The 25,840-nt window shown below is 43.5% G+C and overlaps 2 protein-coding genes across 2 annotated transcripts; one reads left to right on the forward strand and one right to left on the reverse strand.

The window, feature by feature from the left end:
• The first annotated feature begins 734 nt into the window (after positions 1 to 734).
• On the forward strand, positions 735 to 5,083 carry AQP6 (aquaporin 6). Its single transcript, XM_067529511.1, has 4 exons — positions 735 to 1,144; positions 2,329 to 2,487; positions 2,865 to 2,945; positions 3,926 to 5,083. The coding sequence occupies exons 1-4, from the start codon at positions 782 to 784 to the stop codon at positions 4,121 to 4,123; spliced, it is 801 nt and encodes a 266-aa protein (XP_067385612.1). The 5' UTR covers positions 735 to 781; the 3' UTR covers positions 4,124 to 5,083.
• A 974-nt stretch (positions 5,084 to 6,057) lies between these two features.
• RACGAP1 (Rac GTPase activating protein 1) lies at positions 6,058 to 25,348 on the reverse strand. Its single transcript, XM_067529510.1, has 16 exons — positions 25,260 to 25,348; positions 23,961 to 24,163; positions 22,700 to 22,836; positions 16,031 to 16,100; positions 14,800 to 14,853; positions 14,070 to 14,147; positions 13,628 to 13,742; positions 11,995 to 12,125; positions 11,249 to 11,413; positions 10,146 to 10,241; positions 9,665 to 9,863; positions 8,770 to 8,875; positions 8,445 to 8,577; positions 8,120 to 8,255; positions 7,012 to 7,120; positions 6,058 to 6,210 (listed from the first exon to the last, which is right to left on the reverse strand). The coding sequence occupies exons 1-16, from the start codon at positions 25,342 to 25,344 to the stop codon at positions 6,135 to 6,137; spliced, it is 1,893 nt and encodes a 630-aa protein (XP_067385611.1). The 5' UTR covers positions 25,345 to 25,348; the 3' UTR covers positions 6,058 to 6,134.
• Positions 25,349 to 25,840: the final 492 nt, after the last annotated feature.

Below are 25,840 nucleotides of genomic sequence, written 5' to 3' on the forward strand. Positions count from 1 at the left end.
CCCCACTGCTCCACCACTCCAACATGCCCAGCCTCATCCTCAATTCCCCCCAACCCTTCCCCACCATGCCACTCCCTCCCAACCATATTGCCCCATACCTTAATACCTTTCTGGGCACTCCACCATCTTAATGCCTTATGCAGGTGCCCCCCACCATATTGCCCTGTGTTCCCCAGAACCCTAACCACCCTCCTGCCCCCTCACTTCTAAAATCCCCCACGTACCTGGCCTCCCTATCTCCAGACATCCCATTTCAAGCCCTCCCTGATATCCATACAGCTCCCGCACCCATGTGGTTCCCCCCCACCTCCTCATCCCAGGATCCTCCACTCTCACCCCAATCCCTGCTATCCTCTCTTCTGACTGTCCATCCCTAAATCCCATGGACCCTGTGGTGGGAGTTGGAGGGGGGCAAGCACTGATCTTGGTGTGTGTGCGTGTGAAATTCCGGGGTCCTCACAGATCTTCTGCCCTGCCCTGCCCTGCACTGAGATGACAACACAGCAATGAAACAGACATTCATTTCTGAGGTTCAGAAACTGGGTTAACTAAGAACCTGGGTCATTAGAGGATAAGGGGAGAAAAAAGGAGCATTAATGTGCGCTGACTCGGGCAGGTCTGACTCACTCCTTTGCTGAAGTATTTCCAGGTTCTGGATTTCCTGGTACTGCCCAGTTTTACAAACTTACTTATTTACATACCATTTCCTCAGACTTTCTCCAGTAAGAAGGAGCTCCACTGGCAGAGAAGCCCTGTCTCTCTCACTTGGGCTCATGAGAGGATGTTGAAGGAGCTGCTGTCTGTGGCCTTTTACCGGGCTGTCTTCACTGAGTTTCTAGCCACCTCCATCTACGTCTTCTTCGGCCTGGGCTCGGTCCTCCGCTGGCCGTCAGCCCTGCCCACCATCTTACAGATCTCTATTACCTTCAATCTGGCTGCAGCTACTGTGGTCCAGATATCCTGGCATGTCAGTGGTGCTCATATCAACCCAGCTGTGACTATGGCCTTCCTGCTTGGCTCTCGTATTTCTTTGGCAAGAGCTGCTTGCTATGTGGTTGCCCAGCTGGCCGGAGGCATCACTGGAGCAGCCACGCTGTATGGAGTGACGCCTGCAGAGGTCCATGGAAGCTTAGGCATTAACACGGTGAGTTCCCCAGCCCTCTTTTGGATAGTGCTGGTGAAAATGAATGACCATTAATACTGTAGTGAGCCAGGCATGTGCAAACTTCTCAACCACACCTCTTCCAAAGTGTCTCACTTTTGATCTATGTGGCCTCCTGCTATTCCAGGCTTGAATTTGTATATAGCTATGTGGTGACAGATAGTGTCAATGCTCCTCAATCCTGACCTGCACCCCACTGCAGGATGAGAAACTGCCCGCCATGCTGAATTATGTTGTAGAGTTAAATTGGGTGGCCAGTGTTGTGGTAGGCATGACTCAACGGGGATTTGTGATAAAAATCCCTGCCATCTGCTCAAGATGGAAACACAAACAAGCTAATCTTTGCAGTGAAACCTATCTAGTGACCAACTAGAAATGAATGCCAAATACAGGTGGGTAAAACTATACTAGATACCTTGTGGATCTGTGCCTCTTTAAATCAAGTCAGAGTGGCTAGTGGAAGTGATTATCCTTAGCAAAGGTTTCCGTAAGTACTGGGTATTTATTATTGTGACTATTGCACTTTTTACAGTTGAGAAGTGAAGCACAGAACATGGAAGTGACTCCTCCAAGAGCTCAAAACTTAATCGACTCCACAGATAGGATCTATATCTGAGCATGCCTGATGTTTACATACGTTTCAAATAATTCCACGCATTCCCAGCCAAGTAGATTTTAGTTGCCTGCTTGTCTCTCTGCTTTTTCATGCTCCCGGCAACATAGTACCTGTGCCATAAGGAGCAGATTTTCAAAGGAGTTCTGTACCCTAGTCCCCATGGTTCTCAATTGGTCTGCATGTGTAGAATTCTCCATTCTTCTCAGTACAGGCTGCTGTATGCTGAGCCCTTCTGAAAATCTGTCCCCAATAGCCCGCAAAAACTTTGGAGTAGTGAGTAGTAACCGATCTGCCAGAGCTGCCTCATCTGTACATTCTGTGCTTATCACTTCTACACTTGGTCAGATACTAGCCCAACTCCAAAATTAAGTGGACAAACCATGAAAGATCCCCTTACCTTCACTGTTATACTTAAGTCTCCCAGGAGCTTAAAATGCCTGCTTTTGAGGTCGATTGTGCAAGGACCAATGTTACCTAGTGTGGCTGGTGGGCAGAAGCTGCTGGGCTGTTGTGATCATCTAAGAAGTCCCTTTATCATTCCTTTCCCCAGGTGCGGAGTAACATCACTTCTGGACAAGCTGTCGCTGTTGAGCTCATTCTCACCTTTCAGCTGGTTCTTTGTTATTTTGCTTCTACCAACAGACATAGAAATTCCAACTCCCCAGCCACATTCATTGGCCTATCTGTTGCCCTGGGACACATGATTGGGGTAAGCTTCTGTTAGGCACTAAATAAAACAGAGTGGTTTGTACCTAATGGTTGATTAGAAACAAATTAAAAGGATGCACTCCAATTCTGAACATCCTGCCTGCCAAAAGCATTTCTGGGAATGGAGCAGGAGTGCTGGCTGTGGAGTAAGCTTATTGTCACCCCAGTTTTTCCCAGTACCAGGTGCTCACTGTGGGAAGAACTCCCAACTAGCCCAATTCCATGCTTCGCCCATCATATAGCAATGATGACTATATAAATCTCTAACTGACTGAACTACAGCCAGACAAATATGACAAATCAAATACGAGATTTACTTGGACTTCATTCATCTGGTGTCATTCTCCTCATACTTTCTTCCCCATCTCTGTTTACTAGATCTACTTCACTGGCTGCTCCATGAATCCTGCAAGATCCTTTGGCCCTGCTGTCATAGTCAAGAAGTTTGCTGTCCACTGGGTATGTCCCTTCCCTTCCTGTCCTAGGTCTCTCCAAAATACCTTGGGTGAGAAGTTGAAATCTAGCCTTATTGCACTCCAGGTTGCAAGGAGCTCCTTAGCAGGGGCTCTCAAACTGGGGGTTGTGACCCCTTAGGGGGTCATGAGCTGTCAGCACCAGCACATGTTGGTAAAAGATGGCATGGCATGGGAGGGGATGATTTTTTTGGGGGGGGGGGGGTTGGGGGGGTTGTCACAGCCTGAAATATTTTCCAAGAGGTCCCAGCAAAAAAAGTTTCAGAACCCCTGCCTTATAGCAAGGTACTGAGACCCAATATCAACCGGGTTCTCTGCTGTCATCTAGTGGAGTGCAAGGGGAGTAGACTGAGAACAGCAGTACCTCATTTGCATACTAATTCCAGGTAGTTTGGGGACATTTGGGTATAAGTTAACTCAATTTTGTGCTTGGGGGAAGCCAGATTTTTTAGATTTGCCTGTTGGGAACCTCCCTGGGCAGACCCTGGACAATGTGCATGTGGGAGGGCACCCTGATGAAAACTCATGTTTACTGAGGTGGGGTAAATGGCCCTCAGAAGAACTGAGACAAAGCAGGGCTATTGTATGTTGTGGTGGTGGGCTTGTGTGTGATAAGGCCTCTGAGGAGGATCAGAAGTTCACTGTTTTAATTCTAGCTGAAAAGGCTGAGCAGAGGTAAGATTCTATTATGTAGACAGGGATTTTCATCTAGCTTAGAAAATGGAGCCAAAAAGCAGCTCTAGCTACCTGAGCAACAGGCACAGTAAAGCAACAGCTGGATTCACCCACAGGTTAGTTTGTAGTTTGCAAGCACAACTACAGAGGGCTCCATACTGACAAGTATTCCAAGGAGAATGCGTTATTTAGGGCTACAATCATTGCCTAGCATAAGGGGGCCCTGGTTTCTAGGCATTATCACGGTACAATAACAACAATAATGTGCCATTTCTCTCCCTCTCCTTGTAGATCTTCTGGGTGGGACCTATGACAGGCGCGATCCTTGCTTCTTTGATATATAATGTAGTTCTCTATCCTGATTTGAAGAGTCTCACGCAGAGGCTGGCAATTCTAAAAGGCAGCTTTGACATGGAGGAGGAAGATATGGAGGAAGCAAAACAGAGCACGCAGCCCGTGTCATTGACCAATGTCATACAAAGAGTTTAATCTCACATCCGACAGTCAAGTGGGAATCTTATGAGTAGGCAGGCATTCTAGAGTCAGCTAGGTCCCATCCCATAAGCTGGCAGAGCATCATGATATTGTCTGGTGGGTCCAGGATCATGGTAGTAAGAGACCTAAGCACCATTTATATGAATAAGAAGATGTGCAGTTCTATTACATAGGCTAACACATAAAAGGGTTATAAATCCTTACGCTTCAGGTCATAACGAGCCATTGACTTCCTGTGGTTAAGAAGAAACTTTCCCTGTTGACAAGTTATTCTTTTTTTGTCCACTAGAGCAGGATTTCTCAACCTGTGGGTCATGACCCAAAACTGGGTTGTCAGAATGTGTACAAAAATTATGAGAGGCCCTGGGGAAGGTGCGGTAGGGAGTTGCAGAGCAAGCCCACCATGCATTCACCCTGCAGCAATGGCTGCTGTCCCACAGGGCTGGCTCCCTACTGTGGGTGTTGCAGCCCAGTTCACAGCACTGCTCAGATCTGGCCCAGCCATGATGGAGCAAGGCAGGGACAAGCCAGTCCAAATCTGAACTGATGTGTCTCCATGTTCCGAGGTGCAACGCCACTCACACAGATTTGGCCCAGCCAATCCCCTGCATCATGAGGGCTGGTAGCCAAAGCTGAGCAGTGCTGAAACCCTGGAAGTCACTACCCAGGGTGAGGAGCTGAACTCAGCCAGCCTACAGATAGAAGCTGCAACTAGGGTATTATTTAGGGTTATTTATGTTATTATGTATATTACATAGCATGGTTAAGAAATAGTAAGCCAGTTTTTTGTTGTTTTTTTTTTACTAAAGCTGTTTACTGAGTCACAACAGGCCATCAAGGTTTAAAAATGGGTCTTGAACCCAAAAAAGTTGAGAATCACTACACTGCAGGGGGAGGAGGTTACACCTTCTTCTGAAGCAGACGTTGCTGGGCAGTGTCGGGCCCAATATATTAATTAGATGGACTATTGACCTGCTGTAACAGTTCCTATGAATTTGTCCCTCTGCAAGTTCAATGTATAAGTTCAATGATAGCGCTCTATAAATACATCAGAGAGAGAAACAGCAGGAACGGAGAGAAGTTATGTACGTTAAGTGCCAATGTGGACACAAGAACAAATGGCTATAAACTTGCCATCAACAACCTTAGGCTTGAAATTAGGCAAATAATTATTGTTTGTGCTAGTGTCTGCAGTCTTTTTTATAAAAAAAACTTCTTCTTATAGACAGATATTTTTAATGTAGTTCTGCTGTATAAGTCACAGACCAAGGGGGAATTCATTAAGAGCAAACCAAACTAGCTTTTGTAGAAGTGGAGGCCAAAGTTACTGGCATGTATTCAATATAATCTTCAGTACCATGTTTACAGGCTGAGCCACTTTACAATACACAAATAAGAGTTAAGACTTTGGGCAGATTTAGGCACATTATGGAACACTGGTTTTTGCAATTTTGCACATGACCAAGTTTTAAGTGTTCACACTTTTTAAAGTCACTGGCTTCACTAAAAATATTCCTCCTTTGCAAATTTAAGTGTTGTCTTCGCTTTCACTGGTTCCCTATACATGGAATCAGCACTCATTCCCCCAAAGGATTATGGTTGTTCTCTTCGAACAAGGTAGGATTACTGTTGGTGCAAAATATCGCCTTTAGAGTTTTCAAAAAAAGTCTTTAAATGGAACTCCAATAAGGTTCTCTTAAATAGATGGAGGCCAGTTTCTTATTGAAATATATATTTTCAAATTAAAGTATTTTTGTGGCAATTTACCCTAACGTATTGACTAGATCTTGCCAGTTACTTGCCTCACTAATACTAGAAGCAATATGGCACTGAATATTTAATAAAATTGTTAATTAAAAACCTCAATTAAGCTAAACACAAAAGTAATAAGATTACCCTAATACAGAAGGCTGCTGAAAGTAGTGATGGGCAGTTAAGTCCTTTATTGTAGTTATGCATATGTGGGCTGTAGGCATTATGAAAGAGCTGAAATTCCAGGTCCATTTTACTTTAGCATAGGAGAGGCAAAGAAGTTTCCCTGGCGTCCAAGGTTGGTTGCAGACTTGCTTTTGCTCCCGAATCTAGTTAAACAGAAATGGAAAGGAACTGTTCTAAAGCAAAAATTCCCAGCCCTTCTGTTACACCACCTCTTTGTGATACACTGATGAATTAGAACCTCTACATGTACAGTGCCAGCTTTTTTCACCATCCTTTGCTTTTCTACCTCTTTCCTTTTTTAACTGTGATTTGTGGTTCCTGCTCTCTGCTCACCAGGTCATATACTACTTATGAGGGAGCTGCCTGTTGGTGGTTCCTAGAGGCTAAAGTACAGGCACTCTGTTTAATGGAGAGAAACTTGGGCCGGTACACATAGGTTGCCCCCCTGGCCAGCTGCATTAGGAACCATGGAGTAGCAGGGATGAAAGGCAGGTGGCTTTCATGGAGCTACCTACTATTATCAAATTTGCACTGAGAAAGGGCAGATCCAAGATCCTGTAACTTTCTCACCCCCTTAGTTCTCTGCCACTTACTCCACCTCTCCCATGGAATAGTACCCCTCAGTACCCCAGTGAGCAATTGATTATGTAGTTTTTTATAAGAGACTGAATACCAAGCACTGTGCAATCATTAGTCAATGAATCCTCAGTAACCACAAGGTAGGTTATTTCCCCCATGTTTACAGATGGAAATAAGTTAAGTGACTTGCCAAAGGCCAAAGTTTCTTGCTTCCCAAACTCATTCTGTCCACAAAGCCCCGTTGCAACCTTTAGTTTATTGGGCTACAATATAAACACTCAAATATAATGATACAACTTGGACTGAGACAGTAGTTCAGACTAAGTATCTCATTTTACTATCCTACAACATGCAGTACCACTTACTTCGGGGTAGTCTTGCTGAGCGTAGATCTGACCTTCTGGGACAGGGAGCTAGATGAAGGAGTCTTTATCAGTTGCTGTTCTGGAGTAGTGAGAGGACCTAGCATGCTCACTTCCAACAAGACAGAGGAACAAGAGTCATATTAGAACAGACACATAACTCACATACTTTTCTTCTTAAATTAAAGTAATGGGATTATATTTTATTCTGTTGCCATATGGTAAGTGAGGGCAACTCTGCTGAAGTCAGTGAGGGAACTCCACATTTATCCCCAGTGTACTAGAAGAACAGGCCCACGGTGCTCTATAAAAATAGAAGCACAACAGCAAAGCTAGGTGAAGCATTAGTCACTGATTAGTACACTTCATACGTAAAAATGTGTGCAGTCTATCCACAACGTCTGTTGAAGTTTGATGAGAGAAGCTGGTCTTCCCAGTCATAAGCTACTTCCCTTCCCATTCCCCTCAAAATACCCTGGTAACATTGCACCAATTGACAATGCCACAGCTAGATATTTAATTCTTTAATGCTTCTTTGTAGCTAGAAGTTCACACTTGCAGCACTAAAGGCAGCAGGTGTCACAGATGCTTGGTTATCAAGGTGAATGGTTACAGTTAGGCCTAGGCTGGGGACCAAGAGCAAAATGTTAGCTCCTCAGTGTGAAAAAGGAATGCTCTTCCAGGGGCTGGGAGGTGGGTAAAACAGACTAATAGCATTTCAAAGCAAGCATTCTTTAGAGACAAGATGGGTGAGGTAATATCTTTTATTGGATCAACTTCTGTTAGCGGAAGAGACAAGCTTTCACGCTTCACTATGTAGCTCGAAAGCATGTCTTTCACCAATTGGTCCAATAAAAGGTATCTTACCCATTTTTTCTTTCTAATATCCAGGGACCAGCAGAGCTAAAGCACTTGAAATGCCATATCCGGGATAAAGAGCAATAACCATGAGTGTCAAAGGCTGTATGATAACTGCAGGGAGGAAGAGGAAGAGTTTGGCAAGCCTGTTCCAATACAATCTAACAAAAGGCTTTGATTTAAGGTCATGTTTTGGTTAGAGTGGATGATTGGCCATTGTTGAAGATCTGACAGAGCAACATTCTAGGACTACCTTTAATATCTGGTGTTTGGGGAGTGGAATAGGCATTGGAGTTTTCAATTATATGCAGTGGGTCAATGTTTTCTTGCTCCACCATCATGAACTGGCTCCAGTAGTCCCCTGGCAGTGACAGCAGCCGCTCTACGACCTACAGAAATACACATTAGCACACAAACTCTCCCCTCTTATCAGAAACCCACAACTCCCTGAGTCTGAAAGTGGTATCAGATGGGCCAGAGGACAACAGCCCCCAGGTGCCAGATAATCCAATTCTTTAACAAGACACTTCATCTATTTTACCACATTCCACCTCAAGAGGTCATTGCTGCTCACCTACCTTGGGTTGTCGTTTAGTGTCTTGCAAGAGTGTCATGGGGTCAGGATCGGACACAGCATGGGCAACTATTGTGGGGCCAAAGACTTTGGACAGGTTGATGATGTCCATTTTTGTGTCTGGGCTCTGAGCCACTCTAGACAAGAAAGAAAATGACATTACATTGATTTTGTTCATGATAGATGATGCCACATGATCCGCATCTGTCAATTAACTCTGAATTTGCAAGCTGTCCAGATTTCTAAAGACTCAACCACCAGTATGAGCCTGTAAAAACAGAACTACATCTTTTTCTGACTTCCAGAACTCCTAATCTGGCTGAACCCACCTCTGAAGGTGAATCATGAGGAAAGCCAGTGTGTCTCTGTTGGCCTGAGGGAGTTCACCAACAGCCTGGTACATGGCAGCCACACTGTTGTCTTCATCCAAAATTTCTTTAAATAAAAAAAAAAAAAAAAAAAAAAAAGTGATTAGAGAGGCCTGTGGGATCGCTTTCCTCAGACAGCAGTATGTTCCATCAATGATTGAAAGTGTTAAGATTCTGGGTGCCATCCTCCTGAGTTCTAATTCTAACAATGACATTATCTAATTTTGGGCAAGTCATTTAACACCTGTGCCTTGATTTCCCCATCTAAAATGGGGCTAATACCCATGTCTCTGAGGTGTTGTGTTAGGAGGCTTAATGTATGTAAAATGCCATGAGATCTTCTGGTGAATGGCACTGTAAGTAAAGTATTTTGACCTCTGCATTGGACATTGATTTCAAAGATTCTGCTGTACAAGTGTAAGAATAGCTTTAAGACTCCACTAAACTTGGGCATCATTCCTGAACACGATCCTGACTACCAGGACTCTTGATTAGTTCTAAAATAAAAAATTGTGATTACTTAAGGATTAATATAAAAATATGGGATCTAGTGAATATCCACCTAATGTTAGCAGCATCCATGATAAAACCCACAGAATGAGACAATTGCAGCAGCAAGGCAGAGTACTGATAACAGAAAGTTCTTCAAAGGCCTGGCTGAGATACTTCATTGTAACTAAGCTAAACGCCAGGCGGTGTAGTACAGACAGATCAGTGGAAGGAAGGAAGATCTCTTTACAGTATATCCAGTACTGCCAATACATTCACACCTGAGAAAGATTGATCATTCAGATGGATCTGTCTGAGAATGCTTCCTCAGGCACTACAGCTGTTGATGGCATTTGGCTTGCCTCACCTGCTGCCTCCATAAAAGTCTTGTTTAGCCGGAATGTGAGAATGGGTTCCTTTAGGCTGCGTAGGAAGTCTTTAAGAAGGCCACAGATGGCATGGATATCATCCACTTTGCTGAGCAAGGGAACAGTCTTCCCTCGAAGGAACTTCTCCTTTAGCTCTTTCACAGTCCTGTCACAGCCAGAAATTCGGTACAGGCCTGTCTGTTGGCAGAGAGCAATGCTTAAAGTTAGGACTTCATCAGCCCAAACATCTTGAGAAGGTAAAGCCTAGATTCCTCAGTAAAAGCAGTCTTCTGCCCCCACTATAAACTGTGAGATCTTTGGGCAGGGACTGTAACTTGCCCATCACGACTCATGCGTTGAGCAGCACTATGATATCTCCATCATCATAAACAAGAGATCCTCAGGTTAACCAACTGCGGCTCTAATCACACAGCTAGACTCGTTTCACTAGCACCCTCACCAATTTCAGGTGATTCTTACCTCGTGTAACCCTCGCTGTTCAATCTCATTCACACAGTGAACTATAATGGAAGGAATCATTGGAGGAGTCGTAGGCACAAAGTCCACCAAGGTCCCCTAAAGGAGGAAGAGACTGGTTTTGCAACATTGACATTTACAAACTTCAGAACACTGGAAGTGTTCTCGCTCAAGAAGTCCCATCAGATCTACTTGGCTTAGGAGTAGTCACTAGATTCCCATTCCCATAGAGGTTGGTGCCATGGGCACAAAGAGAGGACAAACACTATGTGCTCCATCAGAGAGCTAAACACTATCTACACAAAATTCCTCCATACAACACATTCTTGCTCTATAGGAAACGGAGAGCCAAGAACAGAGAGTTTAACTTATCTCCACAGGTGGGACACATCTTACCACACACTAGAGGCCTGGGCACAAGATTCCTGTTTCACAGGCTAGTGGAGGATGAACCATGCAGCCGATATAAAAGGGAAAGGAGGGTAAGTAATATTACCATCTAATAAAAACAGATAAAAATCCTGATATCAAGATGCCAGAGTTAAATCCAGCAGGAATGTCTAGATAGATTGCATTCAGCTCTTTATAGCAGAGGGAAGGAGTACTACTGTGAGTGGTCAAAAAAGAGGGATCTAGCCTAAGAAAAAACAAAGCCTCCTGAAGGCTTAACTGTGCCATGATTCACCAATCTGAGAACATTTTATGGCTCCAATTTAAGCAAAATAACTTTGTCAATAACTTCAGTTGACAGATAAGGACTCACTAGAAACAATGATACATGCCAAGCCGGAAACAGTTTGTGACTGCTTGCAAAATCAGAACAAAATGCCTCCTTCAGATACTTTCAGAGCCACCACATACAATTCTCCACCCTCCAAAAAAACCCACATTCTTACTATTCTTGGATTTATTTATTTAACAGTCTCATTTATGTATTTTTATTAGATCTGTAATAACACAGACAATCCACATACTGCAGCAATAAGTCCACTAGTATATAAGGTTCCTGGTGTCCTTAAGCATGGTCTAATTCTCCCAAATGGGCATTAGCTCATTTGTTGTTTGGCAGCTATATGAGATGAGCCTTAAACCCTATAAAGTCATACCTCTCCAATTCTGACAGGGGTGCCTGTTAAAGTTGGGATGCAGGGAAGGGGACAGCGGTCCCGACATTCTGGGTGAGTCACTACACGGCAGTCCCTGCACTTTAGGGACAGTTTCCCAAACTTTATCCGCTTTCCACATGGAACACATGACTCTGGTTTGATAACCTGGAAACACAAAGAGCCAGTGTGAGAGGAAGTGGTGGTAATGCAACAAAACAGATACAGTTTGGCTGCACAGATAAAGAGAAGACATTCAACCAATTTGTTTTGCCATCAATGTAGATCATGGCAAATTTGTACAAAGCTTAATGGGATTGGGAGTTAAATAAGCCATGGTTCTTTGCTGGTGATTCTGATTCTAACAAACCCTTCCCATTTATTTTACCTTATTAGTTCTGGCCATTATGGCATCTTACAAATCACTGGGACATGCATTTAAGAAATCTAAACTCTGGATATCAAAGTCTGAACTGTCAGCTGTTAAACTTCAGCATAGCAGTGTAAGATGTCTTTCACAGCAGGAAATAAAAATGTATGTCTGCATATATCCCAGGGCATAGCGGAGGATTCAGAGTCAGAGCTGAAACTGCCAGCATGGGATTGGATAACTGACACTGTGCATCAGCCTGCATTCAGAGGAATGTACGGCAGTAGGGTCAGTGAATCTTGTTCAGGATTGACTATAATCACCCACAAAAAAAAACAAAGGGGAGAGATGCTCAAGTTTCTACTGCCTGTCCACCTACCGTCTTTGATACAAATTCATGCAGCCTCATCCCTGCATTGCTCTGAGGAGTATTAGATCCATCAGTTTCAGATCTGGATTCCAGCTGCCTACCGCCCAAGCTTGAGTCACTGTTCCAAGGTTGTAGACTGGCTGAGAAAAAGAGAGAGAGAGACATTTCCCAGCCTTCTGTTTTCAGTATAAAGACTATATAATGATGGAGACAAGCATCTTGGAACTGGCCGGAGATTACTGTGAATGACTGAGGGACATCCATGGCCTAACAAGTACTGCCAGAGCACTTGGCATCTGTGTCATGCCAAAGGTAGCGCAACCAGCAGAGGCGGTTACAAGATACAACTGGCAATTAAGGGTTAATTATGCAGTTTTGTGTTCCTATCTCCCTCCCAGGCAATCAGTCAGTCTTCTAGACATGCTTGCCAAAGCCGAACAAGCAGCATAGTGCATTTATGTGTTAAAAACGGAAAGCAAAACAGTGTCACTTTTGAAAGCAATTAAAAAAAAAAAAAAAAAAAAGGATTAGGGCCACATCCTTCAATTATCATTGCCCAGGAGCAGCACCTCTTGGGTTAACTGAGAGAATAAGTGCTACTACACCAGCGTTAATACAGGCACATAGTTCTTATATATCTTGGATACATACTGAGTGCCTCTAATCACCAAACTTTTGAGCAATTAATTTGCTTATGAATATATAGAAGCAATGTTAGAACCCCCATGCCCTTTGATAGGTTTATCTCCATACAAAAGATCTATGGTTTTGAAAGAGAAGCTTTTTTAGCAGTTAGAGCAGTGATTCTCCACCCTATTTACCAACATATGACCCCCATTTGTTATCTATGTCTGCAGAGACAGGCAAATAAAGATTCATGAAAATTACAGTGATAATTCTCTGAGAACATCCACTCAATGTGCAGCGGCAGTCAAAAAACCTAACAATGATAGGAATCAGTAGGAAAAGGATCAGATACGAAGACAGAAAATATAATTTCTCCATATAAATACATGGTACACCCACATCTTGGATACTGCATGAAGATCTCGTTGCCCAATCTCAAAACAAATATTAGAATTGGAAAAGGTACAGAGAAGGGCAACAAAAATGATTAGAGGGCATAGGATAGGGAATCTACAAAATCTTGATTGGTGTGGAGAAAGTCAATAAGGAAGTGTTATTTACCTATTCATGTAACAATATCCAGGGGGTCACCCAATGAAATTAATAGGCAGCAGATTTAAAAACAAACAAAAGGAAGTACTTCACACAACAAGTCAACCCATGGAACTCATTGCCAGGGAGGTTGCATAGGCCAAAATTATAACATGGTTCAAAAAAAGAAACTAGACAAGTTCATGGAGGATAAATCCATCAATGGCTATTAGCCAGGATGGTCAGGGATGCAATACTATGTTGTTTGCCAGAAAGTGGGAGTGGACATCAGGGGTGGATCATTCAATGATTACCCATTCTGTTCATCCCTTCTGAAGCGCCTGGTATTGGCCAATGCTGGAAGACAGGACAGTGGGCTAGATGAACCATTGATCTGACCCAGTCTGGCCGTTCTTATGACAAGTGACAGCATTGTGCATTAAACCCAGGAAAAGGGACAGTCCACAGACATATGTATACCTACCTGTCTTCCTCCGGCTTCTGAGATAAGGTATAGTCTGAATAGTGGAGATGGCTTCAATTGGACCACCATCATTAGGGACCATAAGTGTTGTTTTCGCAACTATAGACTCGTTTCCCTGAAATGAGAGAGCAATAGGATTAGTGATGGCAAGGGATCTTTGTTTTTATTGGCCCCAGCAGGTTACTTATATGGCATTAATTTAAACAACTTAATCAGAGGTCTGATTTAATCTTATGTAAGATACCAGAGGGACTGACAAGGAAGATAATTTCCAAAACATTATGTGGCTGGCATTAGCTGTGACTGTATGAGATGCTGTCCTGTGAAACTATTATACTAGCTTTAGTTTCAAAGAGTACCCTACTGCATATGGAGGCTACACAAATACTGCCACCTCCGACTAGAGATTTTAGGAGTACACAAACTCAGCTGGTTTACATACCTGGTCCACTGTGGAGCCAATTGATCTGGTTTTTTTTAAAGGACCTGGTGGGCCTTCTATGAACTGTCTGGAAGAACGCTGAAAAGAAAGTGTGTGTTAAACTAGATTGAGGGCATCAAGCCTAGAGCATCGCACTACATTCCCTGAAGGGTTGGGGTAAATTCCACTGCAGTGTTTGCAGATATTCAAGTCTATGATGATCTCTATTATAGCCAGGATATAAGGACTTGTGTAATAAGGCAACGTAACTGACCATTAGGAAGGGTTCAGTACACAACCTTCCCAAGAAGTTTGACTGGCCAACTCAGGGCTCTACCAACAAGGTCTTCAGAGGAAGCGAGTAATTTCCCCCTCTTCAATATGAGAAAAGCTATTGGAAAAAGCAGCATGGGATGTGGGAATTCACTCCATGATCTCCAGCTGACAAGTGACAGTTACTCCCAAAGCTTTCATCTGAATCCACACAACAGGCCTGAATTTTTGGATGCAGAGAATTAGGGATTTTATTCATTTAGGTAGTCCAGTTCCATAAACTACATTAGAAGGAGCCTTCCATCTCCTGTCTATGGTGCAGTGCAGAGTGCACTTCTGGGTGGTCTGATCTGTCTGAGATTGGACAGTAACTACCAAACCTGAGTGTCAATTATAATGGCTGCACTACCACATGTATCCAAAGTGCTACCTACTGTTACTCCTGACTACTCCCACCACTTAACAGGAAAGAACATACCCGCTTCTCTCTTTTCTTCAGTTTGACAGCTTTCACCAAAGAAGAATCCCAATCCTATGGGTATGACAAAGTATCGTGTTAGCATACTGCAGATACCTTCCAGACTTTAGCCATATCTTTCATTAAATCCGTTTTAAAGAATAGTGGACCAGTGAGTTTATGGCAAATATAATACAGGTCTGTCTTATCATGCAGTTATGAATCTAGTGTTTCCTCTGGCACCATTCATGATGTCCTGAGGGTTATAAGCAAGGAAGTCAGCTTCCATACACTGCAGCTCCTCACCTCTATTCTCATTCAGATTTTGAGAACAGGGATAAAAGGACAGAAATTCAGAATTCTTGCTTACTGGCCTCTACTGCTTCCTCCACTCCTTATTAATCTGTTCTTCCACTCACTGCTCCCTTTAAGTTTCATGCTGGAACTAAGGCTCAGACTCAAAGGTCAGAAGGGACCATCATGATCATCTAGTCTGATCTCCTGTACATTGCAGGCCACAGAACCTCACACCCACCCACTCCTAACAGACGCCTAATCTTTGGCTGAGTTACTGAAGTCCTCAAACCATGGTTTAAAGGCTTCAAGTTAGAGAATCCACCATTTACACTAGTTTAAACCTGCAAGTGACCTGTACCCTTTGCTGCAGAGAAAGGTGAAAAAACTCCCAAGACAATCTCACCTGAGAGAAGATTCCTTTCCGAACCCCAAATATGGCAATCAGTTAGACCAGGAGCATGTGGGCAAGACCCACTAGCCAGACACCTGGGAAAGAATTCTCTGCAATAACTCAGAGCCGTCCCCATCTAGCGTCCAGTCTCTCACCATTGGAGATATTTGCTGCTAGCAGTTGCAGATCAGCCACATGCCGTTTTAGGCAGTCTCATGATACCATCTCCTCCATAAACTTATCAAGCTGAGTCTTGCAGCCAGTTAGTTTTTTGCCATTCCACACTAGATGTGAAGCCCTACTTATAACCACCACAATACTGGATTCCTATAGACAGAATAGTAATTAAAAGACCAGACACCCAATCTTCTGGTACCATGCACCCCCCCACTGATGCAAAATTAGAACACATCATAGTTCTGTCAGAAGAAGCAACATATAAAGGACACCATTTAAGTTTTGTTTAGCAATATTTTCATGGATGATGTGGCAAGATTCTGTACTTCTGAAATAGCAATATGGGGCATGAAGGTAGATAATTCTCAGGAACTGGAGATACATTACCAATGACTCGTCAGTCTTGTCATAGCTGATGTCTGATAGAATTGAGCCAGATTCATCTATTGTTGAAAGTCTAAGAAGTAAAGTAAAAAAACCTATTAGTCTGGGAATTTCACTTCCAGTTGATCTTATGATTCAGAGCAAGTTTACTGGTCAGGCAATAGCCATGTATTCCACTTTGGAACAAGGCAAGACTGATGTTATGACTGTAGCATTAATGCAGTATAAATAGGAGTGTAGATTCACACACTGCTGAATTGTTATTTGCAATTTACAATTTGCAAAACCCAATTCCGTGGCAGAGACAAGAAGAATGACCTTCCCCTTTTTCAGTATTGTGGTATTAAATTCAAAACATAGCTGAGACTATTCAACTATCAACACAGTTAAGACTGGGGAAAATCCAGAGACGAGAAACAAAAGTGATAAAAGGTTTAGACAACCTGACCTATGGGGAAATATTTAAAAAACTGGGTATGTTTACTCTTAAGAGGATTTTTTTTTGGGGGGGGGGGGGGGGGGGGGGGATGGATGGATGGATTACAGTCTAACAGAAGGAGAAGGAGGGAGTTTGCATGGGAGTTCGCCTGAGGAGAGAGCCCACAGCGAATATTTGCCTCTCAGATGTTGCTGAGCAGGAAATACAGCATCTGAGGAGGCTCTCAAAGGAAAGATATGGAGAGGGAGCGATCTGTTGTCACCTGCACTGGATGTGCTATGTTTGTCTTCTTCCCACAGGATAGAGATGACTTCATCTGTACTAAGTGCAGGCTGGTTTCCTTATTGGAAGAGAAGGTTAAAGGACTAGAGACCCAAATATCAACCCTGTGTTGCATTAAAGAAAACAATGTCTTTCTCCATCGGGCACAGGCACAGTGTAAGGAAGATTCAGAAAAGGCCGGGCAGGCGAAACTGAAGAACAGGGAAGAAAATTGGCAGCATGTGACCTCCCGAAGAAAGAGAACCCATGTGCCCACCATGCAGATAGAAGTAAGGAATCATTTTCATCCTCTCTGCACAAGTACTACGGCGGAGAACGATTTGGAGGACCCTTCGGAGGGAATGGATCAGAAGGAGACCCGTTTGATCAGAAGGCAAGAGATGCATTCTCCTAGGGATGGGGGTTCCACAACCACCATTTCCAAGAGGAAGAGAAGGGTGATGGTGGTTGGGGACTCCCTCCTAAGGGGGTCGGAGTCATCCATCTGCCGACCGGACCGGGAAACTAGAGAAGTGTGCTGCTTGCCTGGAGCTAGGATTACGGATGTGATGGAGAGACTGCCAAAACTTATCAAGTCCTCAGACCACTACCCCTTCCTACTTCTCCACGTGGGCACCAATGACACTGCCAATGTCACTTGAGCGGATCACTTCGGACTATGTGGCTCTGGGAAAAGAGATAAAGGAGTTTGAAGCGCAAGTGGTGTTCTCATCCATCCTCCCCGTTCAGGGAGGAAGGCCCAGGTAGGGACCGTCGCATTGTGGAAGTAAATGCGTGGTTACACAGGTGGTGTTAAAGAGAGGGCTTTGGATTCTTCGATCATGGAATGTTGTTCCAGGAAGAAGGATTACTAGGAAGAGACGGGATTCATCTAACGAAAACAGGGAAGAGTATTTTTGCAGACAGGCTGGCTAACCTAGTGAGGAGAGCTTTAAACTAGGTTCGACGGGTGACGGGGACCTAAGCCCGAAGGTAAGTGGAAGAGGGACACCACAAGGAAGCAGAAGGAGGAGGGTGCAGCGGGGGAGGCCTCCCTATTCATACTGGAAAGGTAGACCAATCTGCTACTTATCTCAAGTGCCTGTACACAAATGCAAGAAGCCTGGGAAACAAGCAGGAGGAACTGGAAGTCCTGGCACAGTCAAGAAACGACGACATGATTGGAATAACTGAGACTTGGTGGAATAACTCACACGATTGGAGCACTGTCATGGATGGGTATAAACTGTTCAGGAAGGACAGGCAGGGGCGAAAGGGTGGAGGAGTTGCACTGTATGTAAGAGAGCACTATGATTGCTCTGAGCTCCAGTATGAAACTGGAGATAAGTCAGTTGAGTGTCTCTGGATTAAGCTTAGAAGCAAGAACAATAAGCGTGATGTCGTGGTGGGTGTCTGTTACAGACCACCAGACCAGGAGGATGAGGTAGATGAGGCTCTCTTTACTCAACTAGGGAGTTTCCAGTTCACAGGACCTGATTCTCATGGGAGACTTCATCACCCTGACATCTGCTGGAAGAGCAATACAGCAGAGCACAAACACTCCAGGAAGCTTTTGGAGAGTGTCTCAGACAATTTCCTGGTGCAAGTGCTGGAGCAACGAACTAGGGGCAGTGCTTTTCTTGACCTGCTGCTCACAAACAGGGAAGATTTGGTAGGGGAAGTAGAAGTGGGTGGCAACCTGGGCAGCAGTGACCATGAGATGGTCAAGTTCAGGATCCTGACAAAAGGAAGAAAGGAGAACAGCAGGATACGGACCATGGATTTCAGAAAAGCGGACTTTGACTCCCTCAGGGAACTGATGGGCAGGATTCCCTGGGAGGCTAATATGAGGGGGAAAGGAACCCAAGAGAGCTGGCTGTATTTTAGAGACCTTATTGAGGGCACAGGAGCAAACCATCCCAATGTGCAGAAAGAATAGCAAATATGGTAGGCGTCCAGCTTGGCTTAACAAAGATGTCCTTGGCGAACTTAAACCCAAAAAAGAAGCTTACCAGAAGTGGAAGCTTGGTCAGATGACTAGGGAGGATTATAAAAACACTGCTCGAATATGCAGGAATGAAATCAGGAAGGCCAAAGCATAATTGGAGTTGCAGCTAGCAAGGGACATGAAGGGGAACAAGAAGGGTTTCTACAGGCATGTTGCCAACAAGAGGAAGATTAGGGAAAGTGTGGGCCCCTTAGAGAATGAGGGAGGCGACCTAGTGACGGAGGATGTGGAGAAAGCTGAGGTACTCAATGCCTTTTTTGCCTCTGTCTTCACAGACATGATCAGCTCCCAGACTACTGTACTGGGTGGCACAGAATGGGAAGGAGGCGAACATCCCGCAGTGCTGAAGAAACAGGTCCAAGACTATTTAGAAGGATTAGACATACACAAGTCCATGGGGCCGGATGCAATGCACCCGAGGGTGCTGAGGGAGTTGGCTGAGGTGATTTCAGAGCCATTGGCTACTATCTTTGAAAGCTCGTGGCAACAGGGGGAGGTCCCTGAGGACTGGAAAAAAGCAAATATAGTGCCTATCTTCAAAAGAGGGAGGAAAGAGGATCCAGGGAACTACAGACCGGTCAGCCTCACCTTAGTCCCCAGAAAAATCATGGAGCAAGTCCTTAAGGAATCCATTTTAAAGCACTTGGAAGAGAGGAAGGTGATCAGGAACAGTCAACACGGATTCACCAAGGGGAAGTCATGCCTGACCAACCTGATTGCTTTCTATGATGAGGTGACTGGCTCTGTGGATGTAGGGAAGGCGGTGGATGTGATATACCTTGACTTTAGCAAAGCTTTTGATACTGTCTCTCACAGTATTCTTATCAGCAAGTTAAAGAAGTATGGGTTGGATGAATGGACTATAAAATGGAGAGAGAACTGGCTAGAGCATAGGGCTCAACGAGTAGTGATCAATGGCTCCAAGCCTAGCTGGCAACCAGTCACAAGCGGAGTGCCCCAGGGGTCAGTCCTGGGGCCGGTTTTGTTAAACATCTTCATTAATGATCTGGAGGATGGGGTAGATTGTACCCTCAGCAAGTTTGCGGATGACATTAAGCTGGGGGGGAGTGGTAGATACCCTGGAAGGTAGGGATAGGATACAGAAGGACCTAAACAAACTGGAGGATTGGGCCAAAAATAATCTAATGAGGTTCAATAAAGAAAAGTGCAGAGTCCTCCACTTAGGAAGGAAGAATCCCATGCACAGCTATAGACTGGGGACCGACGAGCTAGGCAGCAGTTCTGCAGAAAAGGACCTGGGGGTAACAGTGGATAAAAAGCTGGATACGAGTCAGCAGTATGCCCTGGTTGTCAAGAAGGCTAATGGCATATTGGGCTGCATTAGGAGGGGCACTGCCAGCAGGTCACGGGAAGTGATTATTCCCCTCTATTCGGCATTGGTGAGGCCGCATTTAGAATAGTGTGTCCAGTTTTGGGCCCCCCACTACAAAAAGGATGTGGACAAGTTGGAGAGAGTACAGCGGAGGGCAACCAAAATGATTAGGGGGCTGGAGCACAGGACTTATGAGGAGAGGCTAAGGGAACTGGGCTTGTTTAGTCTGCAAAAGAGAAGAATGAGGGGGGATTTGATAGCAGCCTTTAACTACCTGAAAGGGGGTTCCAGGGAGGATGGGGCGAGGCTGTTCTCGGTGGTGGCAGATGACAGAACAAGGAGCAACGGTCTCAAGTTGCAGGGGGAGGTCTAGGTTGGACATTAGGAAAAAGTTTTTCACTAGGAGGGTGGTGAAGCACTGGAATGGGTTACCTGGAGAGGTGGTGGAATCTCCATCTTTAAAGGTTTTTAAGCTTGACAAAGCCCTCGCTGGGATGATATAGCTGAGGTTAGTCCTGCTTTGAGCAGGGGATTGAACTAGATGACCTCCTGAGGTCCCTTCCAACTCTAATATTCTATGATTCTATACGTTAAGGGCAGTTTTAAAGACGACTGATCAATTGTTCTTCATGTCCACTGAAGGTAAAACAAGTAATAATGGGCTTAATCTCCAGCAAGGGAGATTTAGGTTAGACCTTAGGAAAAACTTTCTAATCATAAGGCTAGTTAAGCTCTGGAACTGGCTTTCAAAGGGAGATTGTTGAATCCCTATCATTGGAGGTTTGTAAGAATAAGTTAGACAAACACCTGTAAGGGATGGTTTAGGTGGGCTTTGTCCTGCCTCAGCATCAGGGTTTGACTAGATGACCCTGAGGTCCTTTCCAGCCCTACATTTCTGTGATTGTAAGGACAAGAAATTAGGAACAGACTTTAGAGGAGATCAGAGGTCTGTCTAATTTAGGATCCACTGTCACTCATTAGTGTCAGCTGCTTCAGAGGAAGAAGCAAGAAACCTCCAGGGGACAGGTATGGAATATCCTGTCCCAGAAAGGAAGAATCTTCCTAATCCGCACAAGTTTATTGTTGACTTATGTCCTGAAGCATAAAGGTTTACATTCATTCTCAAATAAGATATACTAACATAACTGTTTTTATTCCCTATATAGAGTGCTTTTTTTTTTTTGGCCTTGGTGATATCTTGTGGCAATTAATCCCACAGGTTAATTTGTGGTGCGTTAAGAGGTTTCCTGGAGTCAGTTTCAAGCCTGCTGGCTTTCAATTTCATGGAATGCAAACTGTATTGTGAAATGATAAATATGAATATCCAATTTACATTCTTTATAGCATTACTTTGTACCTACAGTCCTTTCTCTAAGTAGTTACACGTTTTTGACACTCATACAGAAATCTTTCTATTACAAAAATTGTTTTAGTTCCTCTCTGAACACCCTTATTTCAGCTATATCTTTGAAACTGAATACAGTAATCCAGATGAGATCATGCCATTGATTTATATAAGGGCACAAATATTTTCGGTCCCATTCCTTATATTTCTTAACATTGTTTACTTTGACAGCTGATACACATTTTCATTTAGGGCTGGTTCACACTTACCGCGCGATTCGGCGGCAGTCGACTGGAGTTATGCAAACTACACAGAGTAGTTTGTGTAACTGACGTCGACTGCTCTGCTTCCCTTCTGCCCGCTGTTCTCACTGCCAGCAGATGGGAACAGCATTCCTGTTAGCTCAGCCGACTTCCTGATCGATTGAGCAGGTCTCACTGACCACTCAATCAAGAAAGATCGATCTGGCAGCAGCGATTTTGCTGCCGTCAGTCTGAACATAGCCTCTGTTACACACAACAAATCCCAAATCTTCTACTCCCACCCTCCCCCCACGTCTGTATTCACCTCAAATAATCCTTGGTAAACAAAGAAATACAGTAGCTCTCTGGAGCCAGGTCAATGGCTGAGAGAAGTATTTCTGAACTGCTGCTTCACCTTTACGTTCACTATTGGTGTAAAGGCTTATTTATTGACATGTAGTTTAGCACATCTACATAAAACGAAAATCTTTTATAAGTACATAGTGGAATTACAGCTGGAGTGGAAGCACAGGGGGGGAAAAAAAAAAGTGCTTTCAACAAAGCTGCCTTGTCCTATGCTTTTGTGTTCCTCAACCCACCCACAAAGTTCTGGTGGCAATACCAGTCTCCTAGAACATTAGTCCTTAGCCCTAACACAAAACTATTTTGGGTACCAAAAATAGATTTTCTACAAAACTTAAGTTGTTTATTTTTGTGAAAGTCTATTTCTAGCCCTCTGATTGCCCAAAAAAATACAAGTGCAATCACGTGGGGGTAATTAGGATTAGTGAGAAATATGCAATTCTTAAAGTTTTCAATAAGAACACTTAAAAAAATTTATGTTATGCATTAGATCAATTTGAGGAAGGAGATTCTGGAATACAGGATCACAGGAGAAAAAGCACTAGAAGCTTTGGAGTATTGAAAAGAAAAAATCTAAAACCTCTACCACAGTCTAAGATTACTGTAAATCTAGGGACCAGATATCCAAGAGTGTAAGTATTTGTGCTAATCAATTGTTTCCACTTATGACCGGATTGCTACCTTCTGTTCCCAGAACTCCCAGTAGAAGGTTGAGGCCTGTTAAGGAAGGCCAGGGCAGATTTCTGTTCTTCACTTAGCTGAATACTGCCAGATGAATCACACATCAGTAGCTCTCGAATCAGCTGGATCTGCCGCTCCTTTAAAGCAGAAAACATCAGTAGTAGTAAAGGGAGAAAGCTTCACTTCAGATTTATGGAAAACAGGCAGACCATAAGACATTTAATACAGTTTATGCAGGCAGGCTTTGAGGAATTTTGTTACTCCATCATCATATTAAAACCCATAAATGAGAAAATGGTGTTTCAGCTTCCATCAGGTAACAAACTCAACTTAAAGTAAAAGCAGTAATATTCTTCAGAATTAAACCACTATTCAGATGAAGCCTACATGATTAACCAAAATAGGTTTCTTGGAATAGAGAACGATTTACTGGTGTCTTAGTAGGTGCCAGTTATTGTCTCCCATAAATCCAAGTGCTTAGATCTTTTTTAGACTGTTGAGAAGTACACAAAAGGATCACATACAGCTGAACAATTCCAGTCTGCTGAGGAGGCCAATATGGAATCTTCCAAACAACACAGTAGGATGAATTAAATGCCATACTAGAGTCTTATCAATATGCTTCAATCCCTACCTGCATGGTTATAAATGTCTGTAGTTACTAAATCTTAAAGAGCTGGAGAACCACTGCAGCAAAAGGCCTCACAGAAAATCACAAGATTCCTAATGAAACTTCCAGGAATTTGTGGGTCTCAATACTGCAGTGACATAAGAGGTCATGATTTTGTGGCTCTCTGCAAATCCATGTAATATAGTATCTCTCTCCATTTCTGCCTCATATCTACATCCTCTCTACCTGAGACCAGGAAAGTGAAAAGAGTTCCTATCATGCTCATTAAACTCCCAGAAAAGCTGAACATTGCCTGAGTTCACTCTGTAGCTTCAAAGCGATCATAGCACCTCACTGAACATTCCTAATATTCTAAACAGATGAAGGTGCCTCATGTGCCATTTCCTATTGCTCCATGTCATTAAAATCAATGGAGTCTTCCATTTTGTTATATTTGAAGGTGATGGTACCCTGGAAGACATGTATAACTATTAAATATAATATAGGAATTAATATTTGTCAACACATTCAGGTACATTATCTGAGTGGTCTTATCTATAGCATGGAAACACTCATTTAGGTGAATATCTATGGAATTGAGGCAAAGCCAGTTCCACACAGGAATCATATCACAGGTAACATGATACTCACAAGCTTCTCACAGTCTGCTTCAGCTCGCTGTCTTCGCTTGATCTCCACATCCACCTGATTGCGAGCATGTTTCAGCTTCACATCCAGTGCACTACGTTCAGTTTCTGTTTTCATCAGAAGATCCTTGTACCTGGCCAGCTCATGATCTACCTTCTGCCACTTCTTTCGGAACTCTTCAAAGTTCCTTGCCAACTGGATAAACTCTGGGAAAAGGATGCTTAGCCTTAACAACAGTGAAGACCGGAAGCAGAAGAAATATAGCATCTCCCCCTTTACGTAGGAAAAAACCTTCCATTAATGATTGCCTTCAAGTAAAGGTAACAGATCAGCTGGCCTTTTGGCAAACCCAGCTGAAGAAAAAAGGTCTGCAGAAGAGCCTACAGTCTAGCTGATCACCCCAGCAGTTCCCCCACTTCAGAATCAAGGATTCACGTTTTACTGGCCACACAGTCTCTAGTCTGTAGCATGTAATCTAGACTTCAATGTAAAATAGCATAACATGAAATCTGGTGAGTGACTAAGTCAGTTTAAAGAAAAGGTAACCTTACTGACAAGCTGCCATACATCAGGCCAAAGTTACTGCTATTAAAATAATGTGAAGACAGACTACTTTATGGTCACAGTTTAGCCTGCCGGAAAGACTTTCAACAACAAATTCACATGTAGCTGCTGTAATATGCTCCAGTAGATGTACATTAGCATTATAGATGTCTGGAGCTGCAATCCCATTCAGCTAGATTATACAAATATTGACTTGAAAGTAAAAAGCCAATTTGCTTTAGCTGTTTAACACTGCCCTAAGGGGAATGCAAGTGTTCCACCCTGCAAAGCTGCAGCAAGAGCAGATTTCACAAGTCTGCCTTCAGCCAGTGTTTTTCCCCCTGCTATTTATGGACGCGGTTAGCCCCAGACAGTATGGACTCTCTCTGAGCCCATGTCAACAGAAGTTAACGGTTGAGGCCCTAAGGTTTTCATCCCCCCTTTAGTACTAATTAGCTTACTACACACCCCTACCCTCACACATTCTGCTGTTTATGAACTCCAACTTCAAATTTGTGTACAAGAAAAATCAGCTTGCTACAGCATGTTGCATCCTTCCCAAAAGTTCAGCTGTTCACTTCAAGCATCCAGGCAGAGCAAATGAACCAAGTTTGCTTCCAAATCTATGTACCTGGAAGAGCACCTACCCACAAAGCCAAAGGTGGGCTCTTCAGCACTCTGTGCAGAATTCAAGATGTGCTAGCAGTTGAATATTCTCACATTGAACAACCTACACTAGTTAACTGTGACATGACTTACGGTATTCATTTCCTTCATTTAGAATTTCTAACTGGCGAATGAATTGGTCAGACAGATTCCGTAAGTTCAGCATAGCAGTCTCCATCTTCCTGTAAAAAAATCAAGAGTTAAAATGATCTATGGTTTTTCCACTCCCTCAGACACAGGAGTCATTGCCAGCCTGGGACAGATCTGTGCTCAAAAGTCTGACTTAACATTTGCAGCCAAACACAAAAGTTTCATACAGCTGTTTGTTTCTCATCTTATTCTTGGAAGAAAAAGACTTCAAGTGTCCCTATAACCTGAAGATGGTCAAGACAGCTTTGTACCGAGGCACTGCAGGTTCCCCCACTCCTCCTCCAATGCTTCAGATAACTTGCAATATATTGTAGGGGCTCATTTCCCACCAGGACAATCAGGGATGTCTTGCCAATTCATTATTTGGAGGTAAAAGATACTTTTCCAACTCCAGCCTAGGAGTAATACAATTCCTCAAAGGACACCATTATCCAAACACTTGCAGAGATACATATATCAAAAATAAAACCGCAATATCCTTGGGAGATCTTTAGGTAGATTTGGATTTTGCTTCATTTTTTAAA

Source organism: Emydura macquarii, unplaced genomic scaffold, assembly GCF_026122565.2.
Source record: "Emydura macquarii macquarii isolate MOO-44397 ecotype Brisbane River unplaced genomic scaffold, CSIRO-AGI_Emac_v2 contig_2994, whole genome shotgun sequence".
NCBI lineage: Eukaryota > Metazoa > Chordata > Testudines > Chelidae > Emydura > Emydura macquarii.